The 15,894-nt window shown below is 41.7% G+C and overlaps 1 protein-coding gene across 5 annotated transcripts in view; it reads left to right on the forward strand.

The window, feature by feature from the left end:
- The window catches only part of aass (aminoadipate-semialdehyde synthase), a 158,507-nt gene that overhangs the window by 24,988 nt on the left and 117,625 nt on the right, over positions 1-15,894 (forward strand). For all 5 annotated transcript variants that reach the window (XM_048548995.2, XM_048548996.2, XM_048548993.2 and 2 more), the window contains exons 12-16: positions 4,016-4,078; positions 4,177-4,244; positions 10,048-10,169; positions 13,298-13,427; positions 14,557-14,667. In XM_048548995.2, coding sequence (XP_048404952.1) covers positions 4,016-4,078; positions 4,177-4,244; positions 10,048-10,169; positions 13,298-13,427; positions 14,557-14,667 — 494 coding nt within the window. The remainder of the gene's footprint in view (positions 1-4,015; positions 4,079-4,176; positions 4,245-10,047; positions 10,170-13,297; positions 13,428-14,556; positions 14,668-15,894) is intronic.

A 15,894-nucleotide genomic window follows, 5' to 3' on the forward strand; every position in this document is an offset into this window, starting at 1 on the left:
AACCATCCTGGTCATGGATCAGCTGTTCTGCTTTGTCATTTACCAAGATTTTGGAGAGGTCTTACATAAGAAATGTGTACAGGACAATGCAGCTACAACAACATACTCCTTGGGGATTGGAAAATACTTCCGATTGTAGCTATTTGGGTATATTGGATCAAATGATTGTAATAATCTCTCCGTAGAGATCAAAAACATTTGAAAAGATAGTTCAATTTCCAGTGACCGACTGGAAAAAAAAACACAAAGATTCAAGTTTTAAGACCTTTCCTGCCACAAATTTAAAATCAACATTGACTAAACATTAAACTTTCAGCATAGCCAAAATTTTCCTATGATTATACATTATACCATTCTTCAAGTGGATTCTTCATTCTTCAGGAACCAGTTGAAAAGTATTCCTGATGGCTTGATTTCATTTTCCTTCCCCAACAAGGTAACTTCCCAGAATTGACTTTTACTGTAAGCATTGCATCAACAATTTCTTCTCTTTAGCCTAAGCTAGACAAATCTTCCAGCTTCCTTCAGATCCCCAGCGTTCTGCATGATTACCGATACAGTCAGCTTTTTCTCTGCTTCAAGCACAGGACTAGCTGCCTCTACCTCATCTGTGTCTCTCAGGCTGGTGCAGAATAACTTTGAGCTTATGAATTTTGTGGATATATTAGAAATGCTGTGTAACCAAGTTGTACAATGGGTTCCTGTGGATGTTTCCTTTCCCCAAGCTATCTCCATGGCAGTTTGAATCACATGGGTCTGGCATCCAGTCAGAAGTGTGAATTAGAAGTCATTTACAGCCCTAATTCTACTGTAGAATTTGTATTAAAGAGACAGTTTAAAACATAACCATTTATAAAATGACCTTCCTAACCTGTAAGGTTGCCAGTTAAACTCTCAATATGGAGCTGAAGTGACCAGAAAAGATGACACAGTACACACCATTCTTTTGAGCCACTATTTTAGGCTATCTTTATGCAGGCTGATCATCTTCCTTGCCATCTTTTAAACAAGCAACATATTCCATCAAAAAGGGCATAAAGGTTCATTTTCGTTGCTCCACTATCTCAGAGTTGCACAAAGATTACTTTGCAAAAGCTAAGCAGTTGGTTTATGTTTGTAAATGATACAGTAAATAACTGCGTCTCATTTGTGATGAGTTGGCACTCTTTTACTTTATTCAACAAATGTAATTGGGAACGCTGATTCTTAGGAGTAGTTAATTGGCTGTCCTTGGTTTTGAGCTATAGGGATCCATGCCACTGTCAAAATATGAGGTGGCACCATTCATTCCTCTGTTTTGTTTTTAACCTGAACTATGAATGATTTTAACCAGCCTGCTTCCTGGCATTGCAATTGGGTTAGCATTCACATCTTCTGCGGGGAAGTTTTTTTTAAAGCCAGTCCAAATCTCATGACTATAACGTGCTGAGAATGTTGGAAATGTGAAGTAAGAGCTGAATACACTGGAAATACTCAAATCTAACGCCATCTGTGAAGAAAGAAATAAAGCTTCAGGTTGATCACCCTTCCCCATATCTGGGAACACCTGAGATCATTCCAAATTCAGGGAAATGTTAGGAGAGATTTAAGAATAAATGAGGAGGCACCAATACTGGGTGGAAGAACAGAGATTAAATCGCACACTGGAGTTAACATTTCTATCTCTCTCTAAAATAATACGATTGAATCTTTCATGTTCACTGAGGAAGGCAGATGGGGCCCCACTTTAATGTCTCATTTGAGAAAGCAGCATTCCCTCAGCTTTGCACTAAATTGTCAGCTTTGAGTTTTTGAATCCACCAGGTTCTGGGTTCAAGTTCCACTCGGGAGTTTGAATCTGAGAGAGAACACCGCCAGCTGAGCCACGAGCGATCCAGTATGCAAAATTGAAAGGAATGTGAGGGAATTGCTGTTTCACCTGAAAGGAGAGTTTGAGGCCCTGGAGGGTGCCACATCGGGGGGTGGGAGGGAGACTAGTCATTATATTTGTTACAGTTGCATGGTGAGTTGCTGTGGAAAATGGTCTTGTTGGGAGTGGGTGATTGAGAAGAGGACCGTTGTGTCATAGGATGTTCACTTTGAAAAGTTGCAATGGAAACAAAGGGGAAAATGGTTTTGATGATGGTTGTTTTGTGGAACATCTCCATTCATTTTCACAAGCATGCCCCTGAGTTTAAATATTTGCTGTAGTCCCACTCTAATTTCTTTACTTTTTGATTTCAACAACGTTTCAATGAATGTCAGTATAAGCTCGAGGAACAGGATCTCATCTTTCAGTTTGGTGTTTTGCAGTCTTCTAGAATCTACATTTGAGGTCTACAGTTTGGGATCATGACCTCCAAACCCACTTTTTGAAGGCAGCTGTTAGTGATGAATCTGGATTACTATGTACATATCTCTCCATCTTTTGAAATATCTTTTATTTCTTGTCTTTTTGATTTTCATTGTCATTCCCTTTCTCATCCGATTGTCCCTCCAGCCATCCTACCACAGATATCCCAGTTTATCCTTTCCTCCTCTTCCGGCCTTATTTAAAAACTGTTGTATCTTTGAGCACCTTGACCAAGCAGCACTGACCTGAAAAATTAAGGCCTGAATCTTTTCTTCCGGGTTGAGAGTGAGGAGTGGAGAGATTTCTTGCTTCTGAAGACTGAAGTGGGAGTAAATGTCTCAGAAGTTGTGATTTCCTTTCTGGTACATCAGGTTTCTCTGGGAGTTAGGCCAGGTGATCCTAGGACAGATATGGAGTCTACCTAGTGTGAAGGCCCACTGAGTAGAATGCCTGCCTTGACCCTCTGGCACTGTGTTCAAGAGTCCACAGCGATGTGGTTGACTCTTAACAATTAGGGATGGGCAATAAATGATGGCCTAGTCAGTGACACCCGCATCCTGTGAATAAATGAGAAGAATGTTTTCAAAAAGAATGAGACATAAAACATCTCTCCAGCCCTTAGCCTTCACGATGTGTCAAACCCACACACATCTCCCATGCCAGCTATGCAACTTCATTCCCCACCTGATCTCAGTTGCCCATGCCTTCCATGCCAATTTCAGTCCTTCTATCCATCCTAATGATCCTTTATAGCCTTTGCGCCTACCTATGCCTCTCGACACACCCAAGTCTCCTTCAAAGTGCTGTGCTAACTTTGTAACAACTTGTGCCAATTTAAAAAACCCCATCCACCACTCTTTGCTGTACACATATTATTCCAACTAACTGAATGCCCATCATACACAGACATCAGGGCCGCTGCTGAGATGGAATTAAGTTCAACATGTTGATTGCAGACTTTGTAAAATCTGACAGGTTTTTCATCTAAACAAAAACTGTTCATTACATTTACATGACTTAAACTGCATAATCCCTTATTAACAAACATTTCATTCAAGTGCTTAATTCCATATGACAGCGATAATTGGAATTCAAGTTTTCTTTTTAATTTGACTTTATTTTTCTAACCGACCTGTTCAGAGATATGCTTACACACCTCCTGGAGTAAGTGGGACTTGTACCCATGCCTCACCTCCCGAAATCATTCTGCAAAATTTAGACATTTCCTACCAAGTTTAATCTGTGACATTCTGTTTCATGGGCCAAGGTCATCAAGGTCAGACACGAGTGGAGGGAGCTATTGAGTTACCTGGTAGCTGCCTCTACAAAATGTGCACGCCTTCCCTCCTCCCCCTCCTATAAAAGTGGTGCTTTCAGATCTCTGCCTTCTCCAGGCCAGCCTGTTGGGCACTTCCAACGTTTTTCTGTTACTATTTGAAATTTCTCCAATGTCTTTCTTGCGGACAGTGTAATTTGTACTTGGAAATTTCAAGGTGGAGGAGTTAACCTTTATCAGCTGATTTGGTTTAGGTTAATGTCGTTGCTGGATAACCTATGTAGAGTTGATGTTTACAATTGGATTAGCCTCCTTTTGCGGAAGCTGACACCCTTTTCGACATTTTCTTTAAATCTGAATTTTATTTGATATTTCTAAAAGGCGTTTCTGATTTCCTTCGATTACAGTTGACCTCTGACGCTACACAACCCTTTGAAAAGGAGAACGATTTAACGCCGGTTATTCGGAACGTAAGTGAGCTTCAGCATTTGGCTTTGTACATTTTATTGTCTGCCACAGCTCCGATAACTTTTTAATGTATGTTCTGTTTCAAACTGATTGCTTCTAGGCCGTAATTGCATCGAATGGTTCACTGACTCCTAAATTCAAATATATCCAGAAGCTAAGAGTGAACAGGTAAGCTGTACTGTGGTCTCAGCTGTCAACTATGTTGTGACAAATACTCTGTAAATCATAAGTACTATAAACGTAAACTATTACAGTGTTGCATTGAGCTGTGTTTTGTGCATCTGGTAATGGGAAGAAATTATTGTGTTTCTTTAAAGTATGGAATTGTTTTAAATTGGATATTTTTCATTGCTTTTGTTTTCAATTAGTGACTTAACTCTAAGGACTCAGTGTCAGTGTTTTTCACTGAGTCGGGATCACTCAGAACCCCTTCAAAAGTGGAGCATTTGTCCTGCTTCCAGGATTTCCACCCCACTCCCGGGTTTCTGATTTTTCGAGAATTCTTTTTCGCATGTGACCTGACTGACTTCTATTGTGGAGAATGGCACATCCCATTCCTCAGCAGTTTCCATGGAGTCTGCCAGTATTTTAAAACATAACACCTTTGATGCAATATGAGCTATGAATGATAGTCTGTCTGAGAGTACATCTTCCTCATGACACCCATGTCAAGGTATGCCGCTCCTTCCACACAACACACTCCTGCTGTTCCCTAGTGCTAAGGCCTGGCACGTCAATGCCTATTTGTGCACTGTACATTGTAGAAGAACATACTACTGTGGAAGTTGGAGGAGGGGGCGAGAACACAGAATAGATCTAAAGTCAGGAGCAAGGTCCAATCAGATATGGAAGGAATGTGAAGGACAGTCTAGTAAGTAGAGAACACGTGGACAGGATAAGGCACATGAGAGGTTTAGAACATTACATTGTATCTATTTTAATGCAAGGAGCTTGACAGGTAAGGTGGATGAACTGAGAGCTTTGACCAACACGTGGGGATATGATTTGTTTGCAATCACAGACATTGTTGAAGGAAGGACAGGACTGGCCGCGCATCGTTCCAGTGTATCGAAGTCTCGGATGTGATTGGGGGGTGGGGGTTTGTGGGTGTGAGGTGGGGTAATTACTCTATTAACAAGGGAACTGTTGACTGCAGTAATGAGGGATGATGTCTCAGAAGGCTTTTAAAATGAGGCTACGTATTTAGAACTTTGAAATAAAGGGGTGATTACTTAGCTGGGATTATACTACAGGCTGCTGAAAATCAGAGTAAGATATGTCGGCAAATCACGAGGAAAGCAAAGTTATAGTTTTAGGGAACTTCATCTTGCTAACATTGACTGGAATTGTCTTTGTTTGAAAGAATGAGACTGGGTGGAATTCTTAATGTATATCCAGGAGAGCTTTTTATGTTGATATGTATGTTGACCTAAGTAGGCAGGTAGATGATTTAGATTTTCAAAATTTTTTTTAATTGTCATGTAGATGGGGCATTGCTGGACCTAATCCTAGGGAATGAAGCTGGTCAGATGGTTGAAGTTTGAGTGGGCGAGCATTTTGGGGGATAGTGACCATAACTCTAAGTTTCAAAGTCATTATGGAAAGGGATAAGAATAGTGCAGAAGTGGCTAAGTTGGGGAAAGGTTGATTTCAATGCCATTATTCAGGATCTGAGAAATATAGAGTTGGAGTAGCTACTTGCAGGTAAGTCTACATTTGGAAAGTGATAGTCTTTTAAAAATATATATAGTGAGAATTCAGGGACCACATGTTCCTCTTCAGAGCAAAGGCTGCAAGCCCAGGGAACCTTAGATGTCAAGGGATATTGAGAGTTTGATAAAGAAACCGAAGGAAGCATGTGTCAGGTATGCATTAAAGACAGGGAAGGCTATTCAAATGTATATATGGTGTAGGAAGTTGCTTAAAAAGGAAATTAGGAGGGTATAGAGGGGCTATGAAACGTGACACCAAGGAAAACACCAAGGCTTATACACATATTAAAAGCAAGAGCATTACTAGGGAAAGAGTGGGAGCTATTAGAGACTAAGGGGACTCTTTGTGCATGGAGGACCTAAAAGAATACTTTGCATCTGTATTCACCGAGGAGAAAGACATTGTAGCTGGCGATATCATTTGGGACGGTGAGGTTCTAGAACATGTTAAGATTAATAAAGAGGGGTTACTAGATGCTTTAGCAGGCAGGCAGGTACATAAATCCACAGGGCCTGACAAGATGTATTTCAGGCTGCCATGGGCAGGGAAGGGAGGAGATTGCTGGGACCCTAGTGGATGTATTTAATACTTGCTGGCCCTAGGTGAAGTGCCAGATGACTGGAGGATAGCTAATGTGGGTCCTTCATTCAAGAAGGGCAGCATGGGCCAGTCATGTAATTGTAGACCAGTCGGTCTGACATTAGTGACAGGGAAATTATTGGAAAAAAATTCGGAAAGGCAGGATCAATATTTGAAAAGGCAGGAATTGAACAAGGATGGTGAGCACAGATTTGTTTGAGGGAGATCCTGTCTGTTTAATTGAACTGAGGTTTTTGAGAAGGCGACTAAATTTATTGATGAGGGTAGTGTACTTGTTGTGGTTTACATGGACTGCAGAAATGGACCTTTGACAAAGTCCCATATGAAAGGCTGGTCCAAAAGATAAGAGCCCATGGGATCCAAGGCATGTTGGCAAATTGCGCTGAAAATTCGTTTACAAGCAGGCAGTGAAGGGTGATGGTGGAGAGTTGTTTTTGTGATTGGAAGCCTGTGACCAGTGGTGAGTAACAGGAGTCAGTGATGGCACCCTTGCTTTTCTTATGTATATTAATAACTATGAATGTAGAAGGTATAATTAGTAAGTTTGCAGAGGCCACAAAAAATTGTGTTGTTGACAGTGTGGAGGTTGGTCTCAAGCTACATCTGATTTGATCAGCTGATAAGTTGGGTCGAGAAATGGCAAATTGAATTTAATTCTGATAAGTGCAAGAGGATGCATTTTGGGAGGCCTTATCAAGGGAAGGATATACAAAATGAACGGCACAGCCTCAGATGGTTGTGAGGAGCAAAGGGACGTTGATGTACACGTCCATAGACCCCTGTCAGTACAAGTAGACAGGGCAGTGAAGAAGACATATGGGATGCTTGTCCTTGTTAGCTGGAGTGTACAACATAGAAGGATGGAAGTCTTGTTACAACCTTAAAACATTATTTTGGCCACAGATAGAATTCAGAGGCCGATTGGCTGTTTACAAGTTCTAATATTAGTCTACAGATTTAACCCTAGCCAGCTAGGTTTTGCAGCCCTGGGAAACCAGGAAATTTCAAGGAAGAGGGGCCAGACTCAGCTAGAAAGCAACTACTTGTATTGAACTGCTTTGTGGACCCAGAGGTGTACAACCAAGCTATAAAGCTCCAACAGACAGCCACCCTCCCTATCTAACCCTCTTTCTATACAAGGACCAACAGGGTTGTTTGTAATCCCTCACCAGCTTTAGGGTCGAAATTGGACTTCAAGAACAATTCATTATCTTTCAATTTAACACTCAACAGTCTTCTGGACTCAACTTTGAATTTTGATCATAATATCTGCCTCCATCTTGTTTTATGTGTTCATTTTCTGTCTTTGTTCCGTTTTACTATTTTGTCTTCATTTTGTCTCTTTCTTTGCCCCTTTGTGTTATATTCAGATGGCGTTTAAGTAGCAGTTCACTTTCACATGCTGGATACAATCTTCATTTCTCCACTATATCCATCAACATTCTTTTTCACTGTTGCAGCAGGTAGTCTTTTGTTATCTAATGTGCCCTGGCCTTGGACCTTTCAAAGATCTCCTTGGTGCTTCAGTCCCATCCCCAACTCCCACTTACTTAGAAACTCAATGAATTAACGAAGAGGAATTGAAATGTAAGATCACCGAAATGTTAAAAAAAGTCTCTGCTTATCCCCATGGATACAGCCTAACCTTTTTCCCCAAGAAATGTTTATTTTAATTTTCAGATATCCAACGTCCTCAATAGTTTGATTTTGTATTTAGCATTGGATCAACCTCCTCGAGAATCCTCACTACCCAACTGGAAGATAAACCTGTCAGTAAGGTTAACTGCCAGTGAGGACCCTGTCAAATATGAAAGACATGCAGCATTTAGTTTCAGAGATAATGGGAACTGCAGATGCTGGAGATTCCAAGATAATAAAATGTGAGGCTGGATGAACACAGCAGGCCAAGCAGCATCTCAGGAGCACAAAAGCTGACGTTTCGGGCCTAGACCCTTCATCAGAGAGGGGGATGGGGGGAGGGAACTGGAATAAATAGGGAGAGAGGGGGAGGCGGACCGAAGATGGAGAGTAAAGAAGATAGGTGGAGAGGGTGTAGGTGGGGAGGTAGGGAGGGGATAGGTCAGTCCAGGGAAGACGGACAGGTCAAGGAGGTGGGATGAGGTTAGTAGGTAGCTGGGGGTGCGGCTTGGGGTGGGAGGAAGGGATGGGTGAGAGGAAGAACCGGTTAGGGAGGCAGAGACAGGTTGGACTGGTTTTGGGATGCAGTGGGTGGGGGGGAAGAGCTGGGCTGGTTGTGTGGTGCAGTGGGGGGAGGGGATGAACTGGGCTGGTTGAGGGATGCAGTGGGGGAAGGGGAGATTTTGAAACTGGTGAAGTCCACATTGATACCATATGGCTGCAGGGTTCCCAGGCGGAATATGAGTTGCTGTTCCTGCAACCTTCGGGTGGCATCATGGTGGCAGTGCAGGAGGCCCATGATGGACATGTCATCAAGAGAATGGGAGGGGGAGTGGAAATGGTTTGCGACTGGGAGGTGCAGTTGTTTGTTGCGAACTGAGCGGAGGTGTTCTGCAAAGCGGTCCCCAAGCCTCCGCTTGGTTTCCCCAATGTAGAGAAAGCCGCACCGGGTACAGTGGATGCAGTATACCACATTGGCAGATGTGCAGGTGAACCTCTGCTTAATGTGGAATGTCATCTTGGGGCCTGGGATGGGGGTGAGGGAGGAGGTGTGGGGACAAGTGTAGCATTTCCTGCGGTTGCAGGGGAAGGTGCCAGGTGTGGTGGGGTTGGAGGGCAGTGTGGAGCGAACAAGGGAGTCACGGAGAGAGTGGTCTCTCCGGAAAGCAGACAGGGGTGGGGATGGAAAAATGTCTTGGGTGGTGGGGTCGGATTGTAAATGGCGGAAGTGTCGGAGGATAATGCGTTGTATCCGGAGGTTGGTAGGGTGGTGTGTGAGAACGAGGGGGATCCTCTTGGGGCGGTTGTGGCGGGGGCGGGGTGTGAGGGATGTGTCGCGGGAAATGCGGGAGACGCGGTCAAGGGCATATTCCGCCTGGGAACCCTGCAGCCATATGGTATCAATGTGGACTTCACCAGTTTCAAAATCTCCCCTTCCCCCACTGCATCCCTCAACCAGCCCAGTTCATCCCCTCCCCCCACTGCACCACACAACCAGCCCAGCTCTTTCCCCCCCACCCACTGCATCCCAAAACCAGTCCAACCTGTCTCTGCCTCCCTAACCGGTTCTTCCTCTCACCCATCCCTTCCTCCCACCCCAAGCCGCACCCCCAGCTACCTACTAACCTCATCCCACCTCCTTGACCTGTCCGTCTTCCCTGGACTGACCTATCCCCTCCCTACCTCCCCACCTACACCCTCTCCACCTATCTTCTTTACTCTCCATCTTCGGTCCGCCTCCCCCTCTCTCCCTATTTATTCCAGCATTTAGTTTAATATGTCTCCCCTCCCCTATCTAGACAGCCTGCCTTGTTAATAACGCAGAAATGCACTGCAGCATGTCTGCGTAATCTTATGAATTTTAGTTGCATTAATTTGAAATTTAATTTTCAATCATAGAATTTCAAAATTAAATTTATCTGTTTGCTTGCTATTTGCATGCACTTTTTCTCTGACAGCCCCTAGAACTGTGTTACCTGACAGTCTTCAATTCCTCTAAACTGCACTCTGTTGTTTTTAGGGAATCTGCTCAAATGAGGAACATGAGTGCAAAAGGCCGAGTGTTGTTACTTGGTTCAGGTTATGTATCGGGACCGGTATTGAACTATTTCACCAGGGACACAGACATTGAAGTAACTGTAGGTAAGCGCCACTTCTGTACCTTTTTTAAAGTTTTTGTTTTTATTGGGTTTTGCTTTATTGGCCTGGTAGCTATGTGTAATAACATGCAAAATGAAGTCAAGAAAATTCCCTGTGGTATTTCTGTTGAGATTGTCAATGAACGCAAACAAAGATGAGTGAAGTAAGTATTTTTGAAAATGTTTACAGATTATAATTTTTAATGAATCGACATTTAAAATTATTGATGACCTAAAGGGAAAACTGAAGCAGCAATTGCAAACTATGTGGCAATACACAGCAACTCACTAATTGCCAAAAACAGGAAAAACTGTCGTTTACAATATTTTATGTAATGTTTCAACAGTAATGCGTTTAGTAACTGTTTGGAAACATTGCTCAAAATATGTGAAAATACCTTTTCTCTCCCTAATTGTAGAAATTAAAAGCAGTATGTTCTACCTCAGCATTCTCTCAAATACCCCTCCTGCTCGGTTTGCACCATAATTGTCTCCTATACTTTTAATTTGAAAACAAAGATATTCAGAAAAAAATTGCTCTTTATCAATCTACAAAGCACATTCCAGGGTTTAAAAAAAAGACAGTCCTGAATCTCTGAAATAACTGAGCTGATTCAATAGGTTGAAGCTGATAAATGATTAAGTTAAGCTGTTACAGTCACGTTGACATCATTTACAAAGCAGTCGTGCATCACAGTGTTTGAAAGCCAAAATGGAAAACAAGCTACCACAGTGAGAGATTTGGGTAAGTCTGACTTCAGTACAATGAGGGAGAAACTGTTCACATCAAGTTTCCCGTTTCTGCTACTGGAATCAGTAAAATGACAGAAAATCAATGGGAGGTGATCCGGGGAAAAGGTACGATGCACAATCACTTCGTATCCCTGACAGACAAGAGCTCAACGTGCCAAAAATGCAGCCATGGATAGCGAAGCAGATAAGTGTCACAACAAAATTAACAGGAAAAGCATGCAACAATGGAAAAACAATTACACCCATCCTGGCATATAGATGAATGCAACGAAGTTCAAAGGCTCACAAACAGATTGTATGAGCTACTAAAGGGACATGAAGCATATCAAAATCAATACACAAAAGATTAAATTACATGAGGAAGAAGGAGTAAGTCAGGTGCAAGTCTCCTTGATAAGAGATAATGGTGATATTGTCAAAATAAAGAAATGTTGGACGTGTTGACCAATTACTTTTTGTCAGTGTTTATAGTGGAGGAAGAAGTTAGCATGTTGGAAATTTCAAGGAAACTAATATTGAGTCGGGGATTCACCAAATTAACAAAAGAAATGGGGCAAATAAAAAGTGACAAATTGCCAGGACTGGATGGTTTCCATCCCAGGTTTTTAAAGGATGTAGGTGAGAACAGTGCAGTTGTTCTAAGGATAATCTTTTAAAAACTTTTTTAACGTTTGTAAACTGTTCCTCTTAGACTTAAAAAATTATGTATTTCGCTCTGCTATCTAACAATGGTTACTGGGGAAAACTAGGGAACGTAGACCAATTCATTCAGGGTTGTCCAACACTTTCCTGTGGCAAGGATAGCATTTCAGTTTATCCCCCATTCAGGTGGAGGGATGGGGGTCAGTGATCAAATTTTTAAAAAGGCAAGTGTTACCACAGCAATGAACACAAATTCAAGAAAGAAACATCCTAAAGCAATAAATCGCTCATTTCAATGAGTAATTAAAATTAACCATTTAAAGCATGCCAAAAAGTAGAACTAACTAATTGGACCTCTCTCCTCCTCGTTTTCTTGGTGAAGAAGCAGAGCAGGAGAGAGATAAAAGATGGGCCCGGATACCTGATCAATAAGAAAGGGGGCGAGAAGTGGTCTGAGCTAAGGACTGTGAAGGAACAGTAATATATTACCAAGTCAGGATAATAAGTGACTTGAAGAGGAACCTGAAGATGATGTTCCCATGTATGTGTTGTCCTCATAGAGGTTAGTGGTCATAGGTTTGGTGGAAGGTGTTATCTAAGAAGCCTTGTAAACATATGCACTGCTGCTACTGAGCATCGGTGGTGTTAGGAGTGAATATTTGTGGATATGGTGCCAATCAAGTTTTGGACCTGTGTCAAGCCTCTTGGGATTGTTTTGAGTTGCACTAATGCACTTGGAAAATGGTGAGTATTCCTTCACACTCCTAACTTGTATATTATAGGTGCTGAACTATCTTTGTGGAGTCAAGAGGTGAGTTCCTCACCGTAAGATTTTTAGTTTCTGAGTTGTTGCCGTAACCACTGCATTTCTATGGCGAGTTACTGCTAATGCCCAGGATGTTGATTGTGATGATTCAGTGATGGCAGCACCATTGAATATCAAGGGATGATGATTTGATTCTCTCTTGTCGGAGATGATCATTCCATGCCGCTTATGCATTGTGAATGTTGCTTGCTACTTTTCAGCCCACACCTGGATAATGCCCAGATGTTTTGGAAATGGACTACTTTAGTAGTGTCCTGCGATGATCTATGTTTGATTCGCTAACATTCACCACATTTATTAGCAAGTTAGAAGATGAGATGGAAAGCCACATATTTAATTTTGCCAATGATGTAACTGCAGGTGTCATTTATAATGTGTTCATGAACTGTGCAAGTCAGAAATGACAAGGTCAGCACTTATTGTCTAACTCTAGTTGCCCTTTTTTTTAAAAAAAAAAGTGATGAGCCTTCTTGAACTGCCGAATGACCTACTTTAAATATTATGCCAAACCTGAGAGGATTGACAGGGCCTCGGATTGAGATTTCCTGAAAAACTGAATCTCTGACAGTGCAGCATTTCTTCACTATGGCATGAGAGTCAGATTTTGAAATCAAACTTCTGGGTTAGGATTTAAACACACAATCTTTTAAGGTGAGAAATTTTAATGCTATCACTCTCAAAGGTGACACACTCAAAGGAATAAGGACTGATCATTCTCTGAACGAAATGAAGGGTTTGAGCATGTACAAAAACTGCTTTAATATCTCTCTTAAAATATATCATATTAGTTGGAAGACTTAACAAAAAATAACTTATGAGAGTTCTTAAGAGTGCATTTTGCATATTTTAAGTTTTTTTAATTGAACAGATAACAAGAGGTTAAGCTAATATCATTTGATTTTGTTTGACAGCATCTGCACTCCAAGACCAGTTAGAAAAACTGACTTCCACGCACAACCATACAACCCCAGTACTACTGGACATGAACAAGGACAGAGACAAGCTGTCCTCACTAGTGAAATCCCATGACCTTGTGATCAGGTTAGTTCATTGTCTTTGTAAGGCCTAATGTCTTTTTCTTCGTGTCCCTCTTTTGTCTTCTCCCTTGTGTCGATGTAAAGCTGGTTGCTTGCTTTTATTCGCCTCCGTTAGTCACTTATTTCTTTTCTAATTCCACTTTGCCAAAGTCCCTCTCACCTCTGTATCTTTCCAGCTAAACGAAGACCTCCTCACCACTTTTTCATAGTAATCTCACTTTTTTTTGTCACTTGTTTCAAATTTCCCCTCTCATTCAACAACTCATGACTATACCACTTCAGTCTACACATGGCTACTTGCCTCAATGTTCCCAGAGCCTTCACTGAACACCCTTCCCTCCCCCCGCAAATATACTTGTTCCCGAAATTATCCTTTCTTGTCACTCCACACATCCATCTCCCCATCCGCATTGGACCATATTCCTCCCTTCTTGATGCTGTGTAATTTTCTGCACTACATTTTATGTACGTTTGTTTTCAGCAGGCTCGCCAATGGTGATGTCTTCCCTCATTCTAATCTGAAAATCACCCTGCAAAGTAAATTAATGCATTTAACCTTCGTTCTCACAAGGATGGACTTTTATCTATTTAAAGGATCTGTTTAAGAATGTGTTTTTGGTGCAGTATATTATTGTATTTATGCTGAACAAAGCTGTGGAGCAGTGACAAAGTAGTTGGACTGTCATGGTGACGTTTCAGTGCATTGTGCAAAGATTTCTGACTACATCTGGAGAGTTTAGAGGGAGAACGGAAAAGAGACAGGGAACCTTAATAGGATCTCCCAGTAACCTTGATTTTTGGGTTAAACAAAAGTGGGGGAAGCCTACATTTGGGGATGATTTGAGGAAAGTTTTATATGTTATTATCATTCGTCAGCTTGAGGCTGAATAATTACCGCATATCACTGTTTTGAAAGAAGCACAGAGCTGAATTTCTTGTCATAGGTTCCCTCACCTCTCATCTATCACCCACCCACACTGTATGTTTCAGTCCCACACTGTTTGATCATGGTCTGGTCCTACCCTGCCTGTCACAGATTCCCTTGCCCCAACACCTGGTCTGTCACAAACTGACTCTGCCTATCTGTAGGTACTCTGAAGCAATCTTTTATGATCTTTCTTGCCCTCATATAGTTTGCTGCCTGGTGTTTTTCATCCTGTGGTGCTGAAGGAGTGCATCAAACATAAGGTGAACATGGTGACAGCAAGCTACCAGTCTCCTGAAATGAAAGAAATGCACAACAGGTTCGTATTGTTTAAAAGAGTCAATTGCACAAAAGTGAAATTTTATCCATTGTATCCTTTTAGTCTCTGTCATTGAACTTCCAGCTGAATGGATTGCTATTTAGCTTTGTATTTGTCAAGTGTATTGACTTTACCTCAAAATAAATTTTATAAAATGTTTGTAAATCCTCAAGTGTTCAAAGTTTTGAGAAACTTCAATAGAATAAATTGGGAAAGATAGTTTTGACTGGTCAATATGGCTTTAAGTAGAGTGTGTGAATTTATCATCAAATGAATAAAAAGAGAGTTTAAGATTGCTGCTTGGAGGGTTGACAGGATTTTACATACTGTACCAAAATCAATAGTAGACATAAATGTATAATTTTATAAAAAGAGTTTTGAAGTTTTTGGGCCAAGGCAGGGATTTAAGGCAAGAGGCTAGAATTTAGCAGCCTCCTAGAAACGGCTGGGAGATGCTGGTGATGGAGTGTGGGAAAATAGCATGCGAAGGGTTGTGGTCATGAAATAACAAGGAAAAGTGGCAATCGGACTTCCTGTTTTCTTGTATCATAGGTTATCCTGTCAGCCCTCTGGCTAGGTGTTAGTGGATGAGGAGCTCCAACAGCAACTCATTGGCTACTGGTGTCCCATAAACAACGGAGGCAAGGTTGTTATGAAAACAGAAATTGCTGGAAAAGCTCAGCAAGTCTGGCAGAGTCTGTGAAGATAAAATCAGAGTTATCATTTCGGGCCCAGTGACCCTTCCTCAGAACTGATAGTAGCTGGGAAAATGTCAGTTTATATGCAGAAAATAGGGAGGAGGGGGTGTGGAGTAAGGAGTAAATGATAGGATAGAGCCTAAAGGGAGAGAACAGCTGGACAGACAAAAGAGTTGATAACAATCTGGCTAGGAGGATGAATAGTTGTTAATGGGGAGGAAAGGTTACCCCTGGTAGTCTAGACTCTTGTCAGGGCCCCTGCCATGCTGGTAAAACTCCCCCTAGTTATACAATTTTAGCAGTGAGCCCAGATAAGCACAAAATTGATATGGCTTTACATGCTGTCAAAACCTGTAACTACTGAGCTGCTTTATGCAGAACATGACAGAAAATGCGACCTTGGAAGCTGATCTAAGGATGTTACATTTATAAGCTAACCTGGTACAAACTAATGAATAACTTAAAAAGAAGGATAACTCATGAACAGCCCTGGTGTGAATATGATGTGTCACTGAAAGTGCAATATGAC

The sequence above is a fragment of the Stegostoma tigrinum genome, chromosome 18 (genome assembly GCF_030684315.1).
Source record: "Stegostoma tigrinum isolate sSteTig4 chromosome 18, sSteTig4.hap1, whole genome shotgun sequence".
NCBI lineage: Eukaryota > Metazoa > Chordata > Chondrichthyes > Orectolobiformes > Stegostomatidae > Stegostoma > Stegostoma tigrinum.